The sequence below is a fragment of the Embiotoca jacksoni genome, unplaced genomic scaffold (genome assembly GCF_022577435.1).
Source record: "Embiotoca jacksoni isolate LCO1_2020_lvr unplaced genomic scaffold, fEmbJac1.0.p SCAF_6, whole genome shotgun sequence".
Taxonomy (NCBI): Eukaryota; Metazoa; Chordata; class Actinopteri; family Embiotocidae; genus Embiotoca; species Embiotoca jacksoni.
The window spans coordinates 15,849,191-15,867,037 of NW_027185414.1; the positions used below are offsets into that span (position 1 = coordinate 15,849,191).

Here is a 17,847-nt window from a genome sequence, read left to right on the forward strand (position 1 = left end):
GAATTATTGTAAGTTGCTTTACATAAAAGCACAGTTTAAATGAAGACAAATGAATTTGGAGATGAATTCATTTTCAGGTTCTGCACCCTGACTTGGAGATAGCAGACAATGCGTTCCCTCCGCCGCGCACTGCCCCCTCCAACCTCAAACTGTTGGTAAGTCAGCGTCATTATCGCATTGCCTCCCTTCACTCATGATTCTTAGGGTGTCTCATTGTAAGGAGTGATGTCCTCCTCATCCCACATGAGGAGGACAGGCTGTCTTCATCACAACAAGGTTGTTATCGCATAAAGGTTAACGTTGGCCACCAACTGATGGTAACCCATCACCCTAAAGACAAATAACATGTCTGTTGCATAATTAACTTATCAGACTGCATTTGTGGCATAGCTGTTTGATGAGTAATGAGTTAGTGTGTGTGTGTGTGTGTGTGTGTGTGTGTGTGTGTGTGTGTGTGTGTGTGTGTGTGTGTGTGTGTGTGTGTGTGTGTGTTCGTTCGTGTTCCAGGACAAGGAGGTGCGGGCCGTCTTTCTCAGGCTGTTTGCACAACTCTTCCAGGGCTACAGGTCTTGTCTGCAGCTCATCCGCATCCATTCTGAACCTGTTATTCACTTTCACAAGGTACGAAAACAATATTATGGAATTCCTACTGTTAAAATGAAGTTTCATTTTACAATATGTGACCTTCGATTAACTTCCTTAAGCAATTGCTCCTCAGCAAACCCTATTGTTCTTTTAATCTGCCAAGAATGTTTTAGTCAGCAGTGTGGGTGGAATTACACATAAAGATCTGATGGATAAAGTTGTCAGAGGTGCATAACGTGTGTGTTTGTGTGTGCATGTGTGAGTAAGCATGTTGTTTTAAGTGTGTCACAGAGGCTTCATCACTCTTTCGTGATGCTTTCCCTCTGTTTATTTGCAAGCTTCGGACACAGCCTCGTAACCTTGGGCAAAGCCCGGCAATGAGCCATATGAAACGTATTAGGTTTACATTTTTGTTTTGTGCCGGAGATTTAGTTTGTTCGTGTCTGTGGTGTTTCCGTGGTAACCCATCAGCACATCACCCTCAAAGTACCCCACATGGATCACATTATACACAAAAGCTCAGCTTATTTGCCTGGAATTCCTGAGTGGGGAAGGCTTGAGTGAACTGTGTTTTATCTCCTCTACCCACACGCACAAATAATTATGTGTAAAGTAAATTAAATTCATTTGCATGTACTCATTTATAACTAGATTAATATGCTTTTGTGTCCATGATGACGAACTCACCCATGTTTTCAACAATAAAAGGCCCTTTGCAGAGATATTTTTGAAGATTTTGTGATCGTGTTCTAAAAATGGTTGTGATCACGATGCATGTTTTTTAGTCTGTAGTAATTCCATATGAACAAGATTACATTGCTTCCATCTGTGTGGGATTGTAACGGCTCTAATTCTGACATTATCCAGACTGCCTTCCTGGGCCAGCGAGGCCTCATTGAGAATGATTTCCTGACCAAGGTTTTGGATGGCATGGCCTTTGCAGGCTTTGTTTCAGAGAGAGGTCCATCTTACCGAGCCTGCGATCTCTTTGATGAGGTACTGCACCACGATGCCCCACTTAAATCCTTCACTATTTAGTTATGAATAGAGAAGTTCATACCCCACCTCTCTTATAGTGTACATTAATATTTTGTTGCGTTTTATTTGTTTGTTGGTTGTGTGCTTTGTAGCTGGTGGCCTTAGACTTTGACAGCTTTAAGGAAGAGGACATCAGCCCTGCCAAGCTGCAGAAGCATATCAGGGAGCTCTCTGAGCAGCTGTACAAAAACGTAAGGCTTCATGAAAGTAACTACAGCTACGTCTCCTCTGGTGTATTGGTCTTTTGCCGTATAATACAGATGTCCTTATTTTAGCAGGCTCTACATGTGTGTTGCTGTTTGTCCACCATATAGACAGCCGTGTATCCTATTAATACATGTGGTTTCCTGTCGGGTGTGCTATAGGAGAACCCAAACCCCCACATGGCATTCCAGAAAGTGCCTCGGCCATCCGAGGGATCCCACCTGCGCGTACATCAGGTACCCTTCCCCTTGCTGGATGACCAAAAGGTGGAGAAGATGCTGCAGGAGGGTGTAGCAAAATACAGCAGCATACCTCCTTCTACACGACCTGAGAAGAAGTGTGTTGTTCCTGCTGGACCACCTGTTGGTATGAACCACTTAAAATAGCTGTAATGTGCAATACATACTTCCATAATGCCGTGACCATTCATTAAGAGTGTGTACATACCTGCAGTGGTTTGTTTATGTTAAATCTTTCCCATAGTGATGGATTTAACATACCTCATACCTGCGAAATAAGTCATTGTGGCATCTGCCATTTTAACCTGCAGGGATGTCTCTGCTCTTCTGTCTTTCTTGATTCCAGTGTCCATTATGGGTAAGACTGGCTCTGTGTTTAACAGCGCTCGCAGGCTGGAGGTTGTGCGGAGTTGTATTTCCTTCATCTTTGACAACAAGACTCTGGAGACTGAAAAGGTGATGCACACTGTCTTTCATCAGAGCAGCTAATCAACCTTTAAACAAGCTCATTAACCGAAAGGCTTCCTTTTGGGTTACATTACTCCAGCAGGGTGTTGCAGAGCAGCAGATCTCTCCTCAATCTCATCGTCCTAATACCTCCCAGCTGGCACACAGACAGAAATATATCGGGCATTAATCAAACACTCTCTGGATTCGGGTTCCAAGCTGACTTGCTAAGCAATAATATAGTAATTATTACAATAATTTTTGTTCGAACACGGTTCCTGTTCCTGTCTCTTGAGTTTGCCTCTACAAGCATCTCCACTCTTTACTCAGGTTTTTCTTTGCCGTTGTCTGACCCATATGAGGCCCAAGGTGGACAATCTGTCCAATATGTGTCCAGTCTGTTCGAAATGGGATCGTTGCCAGTTACTTGATGTATCCCTCTGGCTTTATATAGGGGGTACATAATCCAGGCTTGCATCTCTGTGCATAATGTCAGAATGCATAACAGGCATCCTCTGAAGCCCAATGAGCCTGTAAATCCTTGACTGCCAAATGGTCAGCTGAACACCATTAGCCACACATCAGATGAAGAAGCTGGACGTTCTGGTACAGTTGGTACAGAGGGTTACAAAAAGTAATGTTAGGAACAATGAAAATGTTTACTTTTCAGCAATACACAATATACATTTGTTGAACCATCTCAAATTGCAATTGCTTTGTTAACCAGCCTCTCTTGTCAGGTCAGTTACTTTATTCATCCTCTTTGTTCACTTTTCTCTTTACAGACGCTGCCGGCTGCCCTGCGCGCTCTGAAAGGTAAGGCAGCCCGCCAGTGTCTGACTGAGGAACTGAGTCTTCATGTCCTGCAGAACCGCTCCATAATGGACCACCAGCAGTTTGACTACATCATTCGTATGATGAACTGTGCCCTTCAGGTTAGTGACGTGCAACACAATCCACAGACCACCGCATCTGTACTTTCAACTGATTCCAAACACGTAGTTATACCACACGTTTTACAATCAGTTAACACATTTTTTTGGTTGATTGAAAATTGGTTAACAATAACTTATCAACAAGTTAATCAACTTCTTGTTTAAATCGTTTATCAAGTGAATCATTGATTTGTTGCAGCTAAGAATGTAAACATCCGCTAAGGCCAATAGTCCATTCTTCTATGATATGAAAATAACTGTGGTGATGTTACAGTTGTACCGGCTCTGGTTCACCCTTGTGAAAGCACGGTTCCTGAGTGCTCCGTAAAGACTGCTTACTGTATTAAATTTAAGCAAGTACATTTGTATGCCAGAAGATTACTGGTACTCGTGAATGAGGACTATGACGTGAAATCATCGTATTTCTAGAATGGCCTACGTTTTGTCAGTCTTGAACTTGACTGCCACCTACTGGATTTTAAGATGTATTAAGATGTAGGACAAATGTTCTATTTCACAAATGTTTGTGAAAGTGAAAAATAATTCACGGATGTGCCTCGTGATTCAGATCTGTAACAAAATGTAATGGGTTCTTCCTTGGTCCAGGCTACATCCATCTACTAGGTTTCATGAAAATCGGGCTGGTAATTTTTCCATAACAAAACATTTCCTCCTTCGCAGAGGTAATAATTATTATTTTTTACTAAAACAAGTTTATCTAAAAATGACAGTGACACATATCTGGTTGAATATGTAAATATTTCAAGTTTCTTCATTTACAACAATCTAGCAGCACGTCATAATACGAAGTTCCAACGATGGCCCTCGCTTATCAGATAGTGTGTTTGTCTGTTCCTGCGTGTCCCTCATGTTCCAGCTACTTGTCAAAGTGAGTAAGTGATGTGTTTTTGTTCAGCTCATAAAGAGTCGGTGAAGCTTTACTCAACCAGAGCAGCCGGGTCTTTATTGGTAGTTCCTCATGTTTTACTGCCTTCAATAAGCCCATTCCAGGGATTTTAATAATTTTAAACAGTCTGTACAGAGTGCAGCTTTTATGGAGCGACTTTAGATTCCAGTCATTCTTTTTTTCCCCCAAATGATAGAAAGCCAATTAATCCCACCATCTGCCTGCTGCAGGGACATGCAAGGTCATTTGACGTGTCATTTAATCCACAATTATTCATTGGTACAAAAATTAGGTGCAGTATTGGTGACTTGGGCCAATATTGTGTCTTTTTGTCAAAGATAATGTAAAGCAAATGTGGTCTTTCCAAGCAGAGTGACGTAGAAAGGAAGATGTTCAATCATCCCTTTTGTGCTGTGCACTGTCTGACTGTCATTTCCAGGAGCAGCAATGAACACTCAGTTGTTTTCACAGTAGTTTATCACTGGTTTGTAGTTGTTAAAGAGCCAAAAAGTGGCTAGTTGATACTGCAGCCTCTTCAGTCAATACTTAGACTGTGTTTTAAGTCTAAATTGATGCAAACCTACATACTGTTTCCATTTCCCGTTAATGCACTGTTATCTGATAGCATCTTTTTGTGTTGAAATGAGATTGTGATGTTTTAGATGTTGCTGTAACATATGAGTTATAGGATTATTAAACAATGTCACAAATCTGAATATATGTTGACAATACAGATGTAATCTTTATTTTATCTGCTGTTTCCAACATAAGGTGGTGAACACACCTAGGACGTAACGCTGACATTTTGTATTCGTCGGTCTCTTTTTCAAGTAGACTTAAATCTCTGTTATCACCGTATAGTTAAAAGTAAAAGTGTCCAAGTGAGTTTTAAAGACTAATTTGCCTCCCCTGATTTCCTCGGGCATGCTTCTGAAGAACCAATGAATCAAAGCCACACGTGTGGAAAAAAAGTAATAATTAACACATGGAGAAGAGATTTGATGTGGTTTGCACTTTTGTCAACCCGGGATAAAATACGGCCTAGTCAGCCTTTCTCTGATGGCTTCTTGTTTTTTTGTTTTTTTTTATTTTATTGTGTATTGTTTGTCATTTAGTCTTGATGGCAGGCAGAAGTTCCTGGCTTCATTTCTTGGTCTCAGCTCAGTTGGGAAGGATATGTCTCAGATGATCTGTGAAAGGAGTATAAATAGTAAATTGCAGGGCCAGTAATTATTTTCATATACTGCACTCTGCCCTTTCTCTCAACGCCCAGCCAGAACCCCAAAATGATATTATAGAGTGCACTACGGCCAGCCGTGTGTGCGCATGTGTGTGTGTGCGTGTGCGAGTACATGCATGCATGCGTGCGTAAAAGATCCTTTCGGGCTTAACAAACCCAAAGTGACCTATTCTTTAAAAAATGTTGCTCTTGCTCTTGGTCTAATGACAACATAATGCCTTGTTAGAATTTCTGGCACATGCATTGATGTGACACATTGATTTGCAATGACATCACCATTAATAGGCCAATTTCAACATTTACTGTTTAAGCGTCAACTTCAGGCTGAGGGACAGTTGTGTTATCTGGTAACAATCAGTGTTTTTCTGTGAAAGGTTTGCAGGGAAAAACAGCCCCAGGAAGTGCTATGTAATACATACAATGTACAATAGGTTAAAGGTTAGGACATTAAAATCAGGTGGAACTATACCTTGTCAGTACTAGTTTTTCTTTTGTACATCTTCTTTTGTAATTCACAAAACAGTGTTGATACATTAACTGGAATGGGTTGAAATGGCTGGAAAATATTTAAAGTGACGCATTTTTCCTGTTTAAACATCTGTTGTAATCCTTATATGTGCCGTTTCCTGCCATGAATCTCACACAGTAACGACACTCATTAAGGTATTTGAGTTAATTGCACATTTGTTTGTTTGTGAATGTGTGTATGCACTGGTCAGTGCTCCAGCTTTTAGAAGTAAACGTTGCGCAAGCCATGTGGGGGAATGAGCCCTGCTGTGGATGTATCCTGGCATCCCAAACATTTCCTGTCAGATAGGATTATGAGCCCCCTGTGCTCCGCTCTCTCATGGCCAAGGGCCTCATGATGGTGCTCAAAAACACAGTCTGAATGGCAGTTTACTGTGAGAGGGGATTAAGACTGGAGGTCCATGGGAAGTGGTCACAACGGCATGGAGTCCATGAGTTCTGCATGATCCCGAGCCCCACCGTCTGATGTGCAACACTGTGCAAGAGCACACGTTACACACAGATGGTGTTGGAAAGGATGAGGCGCTTTATCTGACTGTCCTGTATGAACTGCCGACAGCTGAAGTCCAAGCTGATGAACTGGAGCGCCTACCAACTGAGTCTGTAACCATCGTCCGTCCATCCGTCCGTCCCCCCCCCTTGACCCCCTGGGGCATGAATGCTGCCTGCTGCATTTTAATTACTTTGAACTTTTCCTTTAATAGTGTATGGAAGACTTTATTACATTTTTACATTATTCAGATCATAAATTATTCTCTTTGCTGTGAGAACATGGCCCCTGTCTGCCTTAGTGGCCTTGATTGACTGCCTTGCGTAACATGGTCACTGGGAATCTGTGCTGGGTATCATTCCCATGTTCAGAAAGCTGTTTCTTGGAGGATGTCCACCAGTATGGACAGGTAAACATCTCCGTTAATCAGATTTCATGCTTTCACGATGAAACCTCTGTTTGTTACTCATCTGGGTAACATAGAGGTCAACTATGTGGCTTATTCTTCTTCCTATTAGTAATTCAAGAACCAAATAACAGCAATAGACAATGAGTATGAATTTTCTGTTTATCTGTAGACATATAAGTCTTGATAAAAGCATGCCATATGTGTCAGTTCACCTTGCAGCTTTCCTGTAAAGTGCTAACTTCTCTGGAACACACAGGAAGTTTCTGTTTGTTCACATCCTGCAGAATTTCTGTCACAGGTTCAGCGTTCTTGTTTTTGCTCACTGTATACGTGTTTAAAACAGAATAGCTGTGTTAGTCACCCTTACTATTATAGCGCCACCAGCTTCAAGAATGAAGGAAAATGGTGAGACATGCAGTAAATAATGGAAGGAAATGAAGACTGCAGGGTGTCCTTCACAAACAGAAATGTGGGATACGCAACAACCTCCTCTCCCTCCATTCTTCAGGTTAACATACGTTCTCCACCCTGTACCATGTGGATCTATTCAGTGCCATGACAATGACTGAGTCTGAAATACAATACCATTACCTTCTCAGCTTTCGCTTTTCATTCAGTCTAATCTCAAACTTGCTGTAGATTTCACCACTGTCTGTGTGCTTTGTTCGTTAACCTCCGAAGCCATAGAGCCTCTTTGTTTACTGACAGGAGAATAAGGGGGAGGTTTTTAGGTCATGGATGTAGCTTAAGTAAAGCTGATAATGTCCACTTTATATGAGATATGGTGTGTTGAAGGAGCCTTTGAACAAAGGTTGTGAAATGTTCTTAATCTGATGAAGGGCCGTGGCCTTTTTAAGGCTGAAAATGTTTGTCATCCTGAGTTTCTGTTCCACAGAACCGATAACATGCATTGCTGAATTTCCGTCTTTTTGTTGGAATAATACTGGTTTGTTAAATATTCACACTTTCTGTCTGTGCATTTCCACTTGTTGTTGTATTTTGACTGAAGTCCATGAACTCCTGTGACCTGCAGCATTGTTAAGGATGCTGGTAAACAATGCTTTGGTGCCGCTCCAGTAAGCTGGAACATTTTACCGCAGCCCAAATAACTGCAAAGAAAAGGACTAGCGACAAGAAAAATATAACAGAAACTATGTTTCTTAGTCGACGGGGGGCCGGCCTTTCATGTGTTTTGCATTTTCTCCCCTCTGTACATTCTTGTGTGTGCGTGCATGTGTGTGCATGTGTGTGTTTTTTTTTCGAGGAATGGCGGTAACAGAGGCCCTCATTACAAACCACTATTGGAAAGCTCAGCATTCATCTGCCTATCTGTCCCGCCAAAATAAAAGTCTTTGATAGTATGATGCAGTTTTAGAAAAATGCAGCCATGCACGTAAGGTGTGTGTGAGTGCGTGTGGGCGTGTGCGCTTTTTATGTGACACTAAAAAAACTTGGTATGAAAAACATAAAATCAAATGTTTGTGATACACACATTTTATGGCTGCAAGCTCCCACTGAGGGTCATGAGGTGCGGCAGCAGGTCAGAATCAGTGCTGTTGTTCGTACATGTCCTTAAATCAAGTCTCCTCTGGCCATTCTCATTTACACAGTTCAACATATAAATCCCAACACAGCTTACCTGAGATAAGAACCAATTTCCTGTGAGTGAAGTACTTTTTGAGTCCAACTTGTGTCTTTTTGTCTTATTCTCCTGTTTTCATCATTCTGTGATCTCTGGAAGAAAAGTTTAGTTTGGGCCCCGGAACCCCTTGCTGTAAGCCTCTTAATGTACTATTCATCTTAATACAGTTCTCTTGAAAGCACCTTTTAGGACTGCCTCCTTGACTCAAAACAATTCCCACTACAAAGACTTGTTTCCATGGTGTGCAAGTCCTGATTTTGACCAAACAAATCAGTAAATGAAACATTTTTATAAATTAAATTTGCTTTCTGGCCAGTTGTGGTTGCTTGACAAATAGACACAGCCTTTTATGGCTAAAATGACTGGGTTTTACGCAAAACCTTGTGATTGTCTCAAATCAGGGTTTTGTGTGGCAATCAAGCTCAAGAATGCAAATCATAAGATTATCAATAAATTAAAGACTGATGTGCTCTGACAATTGTATCAAGGCAAAGATTATGTAAGGCTATTGAAAGCATATGTCCTAATAGTGAAGTAGAGCAGAGTGAGTAGTTTTGGCATGCCTTTTTAGAGCATAGCCCTGACATTTAACACGACTGATTGACTTTATGTAACAGGACGTTACGTATGCTGAAGATAGATTCTTTGCCCCCCACTGGTTTCCCTGAATCACATCTCTCCATTGCTAATTTACAGCAGTTCATCAGCCATGAGCTGAAAGGCAAAGTTTCTTTATATATCTTATATTTTACAATAGATTCAGGAGATGCAGCAATGAAATGGTTCTTTAAGTTACAAAACTGTTTCCCCTTTGGCCCCTGTGTATGCGACCTCGGTTGGAAGTGCATGCTGCTTGTTTAGGGGCTCCGATAAAGACAAGGTGTTCACAGAGCTTTGTAATAAGTCTCCCACTGTGTCCTGTCCTGCTCTCACCTGTCCCCTGTTGTTTGACCCACAGGACTGCTCCAGCTCAGAGGAGTACGCGGTGGCTGCTGCACTGCTGCCCCTGTCGACAGCTTTTTACAGGGTAAGGAAATCGATTGTAAAAATGTATCCCTACTCAATGTGAACCTTTTGTTCCACTTATTTTCCTCATCATGTATACAAACTAGTTCTTGATCAAGTATATAGTGACAATATACCACCCTTGTCAACTCCCTGTTGTTTCTAAGCATGCAAATACTCTTCTACATCCACTCGTGAGTGTTTCTACTACTAGCTGAGAAACAAGTGTCTCTGCAAACCACTCAATACATTTGAGGTGAAGGATTTTTTTTTTTTTTAAGTGTTCTCACTGTTTTGAGGATCTAAAAAAAAAGTGAATAAAAAGTGAATTTGAAAAATTTCTGAAAAACTGTGCCTCTGCATTGGAGGCCTTAAACATGTTTGCCAACAAGACCATGTCCACAGCGAGAACCACTAACGGTACCAGATCACCTCGGCTCCACTCTACTTGATTCTTTTTGGTTTTCCATTGTCCGTGTTATTTGGTACCTGGTATGTTTTTAATGTCCCATCCATCGAGGTTCCAAGCAATTTGAAACAATTCTCTTATTTAAGGGTGCACACTCATAGAAGTTTGTGTCCTGTCCCTTTATCACTGGAAGCAGATTATTTCAACATTATGCACCCACTGACTGCTACTCATGAAGCCCAGTCCCGTGTTTAACTCTGTTCCCCCAAGCCCAGCCTGTCTGAAAACAATAAAGTGGAAGCACGTTCAGAGCAAAGCTCGGCCCTGAGGTGCTGTGCTCGTACAACTAGAGTCCTAAGAAGAGTCACGAAGCCCAAGCTTAACTTTATTAATCATGTTTGCCTGTGGATTGTTCTACTGTGGAAGTGAAAAACGATTTTGTTGTTGTTGATGTTGAAGATGATGTCACAGAAGTTTCATGTGGCTGGAGGGTTACTATCCGCGTAGGAAAACAAAATCCTGAAAAGGACATGATACCAGAGGCAAGTAGAGTCGAGTAGAGCTGTTACCATCTTTGGAAATGAAACTTAACAGCTGTAGGGTTAATATCCATCAGCAGTGAAGTGTTCATGGTCTAAGTTAGCTTTTATTGCAGATATTTTGGTTGTGGTTCACAGTACATGGTGGCCGCAATGTAAAGAGACAATTGAAATCATGAAACACTGTGTGTCCATTGCACACTATAGCCGCTCCAGCAACATGCACTTGTATTTTGTCTTTCAACTATAAAGTGCACCTTGCAGGAAGTTACTTCTTATAGTCCTAATTGTTTAACAAATACAAATTAAAGGGTAATTTCATCAAAATTATTTGCCTGTGTTCATGCAAAAATGCAAATACCAGACACTAAATTGTTGTTAGATTTTTGTAACTCAAATTCAGTTTTTGCCTGAATTTGAAAAAAATCCAGCATTGTTTGGATTTAAGTTAACACTGCACCATAGAAACATTTGTGGGGGGAATAGACAGAGGAAAGACATCTTTCTCTACCTTTGACCTTTGTTGATCCTGGTGCATTTACATACACAGTGAAGTGTAAACAACCGGCCGTGGCCTTTGCTTTCCAAATCATATTATCAACACTGTTTAGCTGCAGTTTCCGCCACAACTATGTCCTTGCAGCTTGTGCGTTGCTATGAGAACAGACACAACTGTCCGCACTGGCTTTTTGTTGGATCCCAGTGCCATACCCTGATGGGCTGAACTGGGACCTGGCTCGCTTTCTGCCACCACATGACTCATCTAGTTCACATGCCACAGGCTGATGTAACTAGATGAGTCCTATGTGTTGCTTTTCTTGTTTCCCTTTTAGGCCACCAGCACTGAAAATTAATCAGTTCTGTCAGTGTGTCTTAGCTTAGTGCTTGTTAAGTCGTGGTAACAATTACATACCACCACAAAGCAGTTTTTGTTTCATAAGCATTTTCATCAACCGTAAGTCATAATTACAACACACTGCATTGATTAAGATTGAAAATGATTTCTTGTCTGGCACTGACAGCTAGTTAGAAGGAAAGATATTTAGAGAAGCCGATTTGTCCTGGTTATTTACAGATGCTTGGAACTGGTGACAAGCTTGAGCTCTGCCTCACCCAAAGGGTGAAAAGTAAAGTGAGGTCAGGAGGGAATCTGCCAAAAGTATCTCTGGTTCAATGGCGCAAAGATCATGCAGTGGAAATATGAGAAAAACAAAGCTTGGTAATGGAGTACCGCAGCAGCTGTCATCTTAGATGGAGATTGAGGCATCCTGACATCTCACAATTTATCCACCATACCCAGTTTCACATCTTTCCAAACACGTTTAATCAATTCTTCCCACAATAAATGTGATGGATTTCATTTGCAAAGAATAATTAGTACCATGACACTGAGGCTTTAAATAGCGTGCAGTTGCTTTTACAAGCTGTTACGTGTTGCCCTGGGCCATTAGAAAAGGGACATAACACAAGCATTTAAAATATCCAAATAATACATGAACGATGCCAAGATAATATAGTAATAAAAAAAGAGCGAACTCAAGTTAGGAACTTCTCTCACCTCTGCATAGCTGGTCAGTCCGATGTGAAGAGGCTGATGATGTCGAATCATCGGTTTCTGAGTATTAAAGGAAATGAGACCCCCATCAGAAGTATGTAGTCAACATTATTTCCATCCTACATTTGTTACTTAGTCATCATATATCCACACTTTTCAGATGTGTGACCCTTTATTAAACCCAATCACATGCAGATGAACCTGATATTGCACGTATGTCATTAGACCTACATGTGTTATGTTCCTCTACTGTATGACAGTTGTACTTTAGAAGAGGTTTGATGGTGCTGCAGTAAAGTATGACAGAGCGGTAGCACTGTCGCATTGTGTTAGGAAGGTTCTGTTCGTAGAAGCACCACTGGAAAACTGATTTCAACGTTTTTCCACGTCAGCAGGTTGTTTGTACTGTGAAGCAAATCTTCAGTTCTTACAGTGACCCACTTAACTGTGTGTTGACATTAATCTTGAGGCACTCTGCAGGAGCAGAGGAGGTATTTTCCCTTTTCATTTTCAATCTTTTCAATTGAAATTATTTTGAAGATAAATGAGTTTCTGGTATTTGTGGTTTGAGTCAGAGGTTTAAGCATTGCCTACACGTTTTAGTCAACAGTGCATATTTTTCACTGTGGAAGAAATACATGTTTTTTAATGCATGCCAAACTTTGGGGGGGGAAGTGTCTTCCTCAGTTCAGGCAGTGCACTTTAAAGACAGTTGGTTCAAGTTCAGGAGTCAAACATTGGTCAGGTTCCTGTTTGGTGTTCTTGGCTAGACTTGGGCAAACTCACACTGTGTTCATGCTGACAGTGGCTTTGTCCCCACGGCCCTTTAGTCTCCAGGTCGGGGAACGTGGGAAGCTCCTTCACATTGCAAATCTCTGCTCTCAGAATGTGCTGCATGGAGGCCGTGTTTAATTTTATGGCTCGCCAGTCTGGATGTTGACACTGAACAACTTGCGCGACTGACCCAAATTCTATGTTCAGTTGTTTTGCTTTCTCATTTCTTGGGTTTCCCCTCAGCATGACCGTCCCTGAATGTTTTGCTCAAACCAGAGCACTTATGGAACAGTATTTGATACACGTTAGTTGAAGTGTCAGATTGATGGAGTGTATTTGCAAAATATCTGAGTCTAAATCTTGCATGGATGGTGTCATTTAGCCTGCGTAGGTAGAGTTTATCAAAACGCCACTCAACCTTTGTACAGTGGCCCTTTGTTCGAGGTGGGTTTTTACATTTGGTTGCGATTGTCTAATCTGCGGACAGTTCCTCTGGCATTCACTATCGTGTGAGGGACGGGTTTATCAGGAGATGAGCAGGTGTCACTGACGTCTAAATCAGCTGTTATTCTGCCCTTTCCCACACGATATGTCTTCTTACATTTGAATGTGTCACCAGAGTACATGTCTCTGAACGGGGAAAACACAGATTGAATACAGGAGCAAGTGGAAAAACCCAAACACAATTCTGGATGACTTACACTTAACTGTTTGCATTCTTCTTGCCACAGTTTACGAATGGAAGGACTTAGCAGCTCGCTCTATAAAACTGATCTCTACCATGTCCTAACAAGGGAGATGACGTACTGGGTGACCCTTGTGTATCTCAGAAATGTCAAGCTCTTGACTTACCGTATCTGTGTTTACTTCGTTTGGGAACATTTATATTGCTTGTACATTGCGTTTTTGCACAGTTATGGCCTATGGATACCATGATGCGTTTGTTTATTAGTTTGACTTTCAACATGTTTTTCTCTGTTTGTTTTTTTCCTGATGGAATACTATGATTACATCATATGAATACATGCTTTTTCATAGTTTCAGGATTTGAGTAGTTTTCCTCACGATCCACTGACTCATGTAGAATTGCAAAAGTGAGGAGATGGATTGTGCTCAGGTCAGACGTGCATTCTCACTGATGACTCGTCTAGAAATAATGAATGTTTTTGTATCAACAGTTCTGGAATGCTATGGATTTTTCCAAAACATGTAAATAACATTCCTGCCCAAAGGCTGGTGACATATCAGATACAGCGGTCATCACTCAGTGTCTGCATGCATGTATACACTCCCGTCACTGACAACACGCACCGTGTCTCAGTCTCCGAGAGACACATTGGACATGTGTGATGCTGTATGGCTGTTCAGCTGATGTTTGGAGGCTGTAGTCAATCATACTGTGGACCTCTGGATCAAATCCCAGAGTTCAAAACAAGATCCCAAATCCTGATAGCCTCATTCCTCTGACCTGTACAAAAGTATGTTCTCCTCTCTGTCTCCTCTTGTGTTTTTTTTGCTTGTTTTTCACCCTTTCTCCCTCAACCCTGCATTCCTCTTCACTGGTCACACGGCCAGATGGGTCTGATAGTGGTATACTCCCTCCTTCCCTTTCATCTGTGCTTCCTACCTTCCTTTCCTCCTCCCTTTCCTCTCCTTTCTCCTCTCCTTCCCTATCCTCCTCCTTGCACATCTGCCCCTGTAAGCTTTGTGTATTATCATATTAGGAAGCGCTGACCTCGGTCAAAATGACCTGAACATATCTGACAGGTCAGAAAAGTACAGCCAGGCTGAGTATAGACATCGTTGACAAATCACAGACACACACAGACCCCCCGAACTCTCCCCCCCACACACACACGTAGGGACACACCCACACAACATCTGCTGGAAGACTTAACACTCAGCAGGCAGATAGGCAGGTATTAGAGTACTATCAACAGGGCTGCACTCCTTCTTATTATATTTGTCACTATTTATTAATGGCCGGGTTTCATTCAGCTCCATCACTCCATCCCCTGCAGAGTTTGACCCTTCTGCACCGTCACCCCAGAGACCATGTCTTCTCCACAGTCTGCAAGTTTGTTATCTTTGAGCTGTGCCAAGTTTGGTTACATTACAACCTTTCTTCAAAGCATTTCTTGCCACACCGGATTTTCCTTGGTCATTTCATCTAGCGGTCTTTGGCCTAATTCCCATGCTCAAATTAAGGCCGTGTGCTTGATTCCTCTGACGATAGCAAAGTGAAGAAAAAAATCTTCATCTAAACATGCTCTCATTAAAGTCATCCTGATGTTGGCTGTGATCTACTTCAAGGCTGCACTCTGGCACACCACGTCTGCATGTCAGGTCGAGTAACAGTGGTTTTGAAGGAAGGAGAGGAGGTGGGTTTATAGTTTATAACTGAGGTGTCATTTAGGATTGATTGACAGAGAAAAGCCTCCCAGAAGAGCCAACAATAACACTTCAGTTAAACCCAAATGTTTTGGTAGTAGGTCTCGATTAACACTTTGGCATTGCCAACATTATTTTTAGCTTACCACAGATATATCAATGCGGCCGTTTTTGCCAGCCAAAGGGGGAAAAAAAGATGATCGTGATCACATAGTTTATCCACCAACTGTTTATCAGCTGTATTAGTGGTCATGCTCTTGACATGGCAACGACAGAAGGTCCAAAAATCTGTTCAGTCAGACTTATAAATCTCAACCACCGCTATTTAGATTACCATTAAATAAATTGTCCGTTTGACCATCAAGTCAAAACTTCTGTTATTTCAAGACATCTTCTCATGGTTTCTCCATCAGCCTTCACTGTACTTTGTGTTTACGTCTAACTACAATGCAAATATTAACATGGCAACATGATGAGCTAAGATGGTGAATATAGTCAGCATTAAACTCGCTACCTATCAGCATATGGGGTGGATGCCACATAACCGCAGTGTCCATGTTTTAATTGCTGGTAAAATGATGTACTTAAAACATGAAATAAATTCGGGATGATAATTTGAAATAGTGACCACTGTGTTTATACCTTCAAGCACCCCTGACTATTGTTGCACATACCTTCCCTTAATTGAGATCATTTAAATGTGTTTCTTGACACCCTCTGTCATTAGCCAGCAGGATATCCTGGGCTCTCTTTTTAAACACTTTGAAAACTCTAAAAAATATGCTAAACTCAGTGGTGTCATGTTTCCTGAAAAAGTGTTTTCATACTGGTAATCTAATATTACAGAAGGAGAAGAGCAGTGGGAGGCTCTTGCCTCAGTTGTGTAATAACATGTCAGAGTGTGTTTCAATTTTTCAATATGTTTTAACCACATTTTTTCTTCCATTACATCCCTTTTTATTAAATACCAAGACATTTATCAGGCTTTGATAATGATTTGTAACAGTATAAATGTATTCATGTGGAATACAAAATATATCTGAATCATAAGGAAGAAAGAATGGTTGACATATTAGAAGACTTTGATGCTACCGGTGGAGTGCGTTTGCTGCCGTGTGGACATTAGGTCCCAGCTCTCCTCTCTCCTGGCGTCTGGCCCATCACACTGAGAACAGAGCTGTTTTGGTTCTGTCTGTTATAATTACACTAAACACGCACACACACACTTTTCATCTTTCAAAGGCAAACTACGAAGTGATAATAGAAACCACTGTTTTGTGTTAGGCTCCGGGGAGGGAACTCAGAAGCTAATCTAATAACAGGCTAACATGTGGCCCTCAGACTTTGCAGGGAGATGGACGGTTGGTGAGCGTTTGGTTTGCGGCTGGTCATTTATTGGCACACTGTGTTTCTGTCGAGATCATGTCATTTGTGGTGTGATTTTCTTTTCCCAGCATCACTCAGTGTGGTTTCATGTATGTGTTGAACAGTACGGTATGGAGCAGCGGTGATGCATTTAGCTGAAGACTGTATGTTCCCTTTCGTTGCTGTTTTTGCGAGCAGCAGGTGATTTACTCTTCAGCCCACACTAAGGGAAAAACAACAGCTCTGTTTCCAAACACAAGAGGGGTGGTTCTCTGTTTAAAAAGTTACGCCTCGCAGTAAATGATTGATTTCACTTAAATTTTCATGGCTCATTCACTTTTTTGTTTCTCCGTGTCCTCAACATTTTTGAAAAGTCATTTTCAAGGCACATTCACTGGAAACTCCCAAAGTAAATAACACAATGAGAAGCAAACCTGAACCATCTCTGACTGCCCACAAGGACGGGGCTGCAGTGGTGTTACGATCCAGTGGGTGATGCAGGACCAAACAAAGATGTTGTACAGAAAGAAGCAGCTGTCAGTGTCATCTTCTTTTAATGAAATTGAATATAAATACAAAAGAGACTGTTATAGGACTATAGAGTATAACAACCTGACTGTATTCAGTGTTCATGTCATGGCTGCACTATTCTAATGGTAATTCAAGATATTTTTAGTCTAAGAACACATTGTGATTTCCACAATGATTTGGCTGTGCAGTTTGTTTATATTGACTGGGGTTGATGAAGTTGTGCATGTAAAGATTTTATTTAGTTGATCTGTATGTTTATTTAGATGCTCATGTCGTCAATACATAAATTGAAACATGAAGGAAAATTTCCGTTCTATTCAAATCTAAACTGTAAACAATAAGGCTGCCACTGGCCATCTCTAAGCCTGACAATCAAATATCTGGTTTGTATCTTTTGTTGTGGGAACCCACATAAACCATAACCATTTTTCCCCAATTTTCTTTACATCCCTCATTTGATAAACCCCATTTTCTCTTTTATCTGTAAAGGTGGTGTTCAATTTCTCTAGATTTATAAATTCATGAAGGCCGTATGTGTTATGAAGAAACATGGAGAGTTGGCAGTTTTTTGGTTGTTGTTTATTTTCCAACATTGCTCTGACTCTGTGATCTCC

At 41.2% G+C, this 17,847-nt stretch overlaps 1 protein-coding gene across 2 annotated transcripts in view; it reads left to right on the forward strand.

Annotated features, from left to right (window-relative positions):
- The window catches only part of sbf2 (SET binding factor 2), a 93,458-nt gene that overhangs the window by 49,111 nt on the left and 26,500 nt on the right, over window positions 1-17,847 (forward strand). For both annotated transcript variants that reach the window (XM_069173351.1, XM_069173352.1), the window contains exons 10-17: window positions 78-155; window positions 508-621; window positions 1,453-1,581; window positions 1,716-1,814; window positions 1,989-2,193; window positions 2,413-2,522; window positions 3,299-3,448; window positions 9,623-9,691. In XM_069173351.1, the coding sequence (XP_069029452.1) occupies window positions 78-155; window positions 508-621; window positions 1,453-1,581; window positions 1,716-1,814; window positions 1,989-2,193; window positions 2,413-2,522; window positions 3,299-3,448; window positions 9,623-9,691 (954 nt within the window). The remainder of the gene's footprint in view (window positions 1-77; window positions 156-507; window positions 622-1,452; window positions 1,582-1,715; window positions 1,815-1,988; window positions 2,194-2,412; window positions 2,523-3,298; window positions 3,449-9,622; window positions 9,692-17,847) is intronic.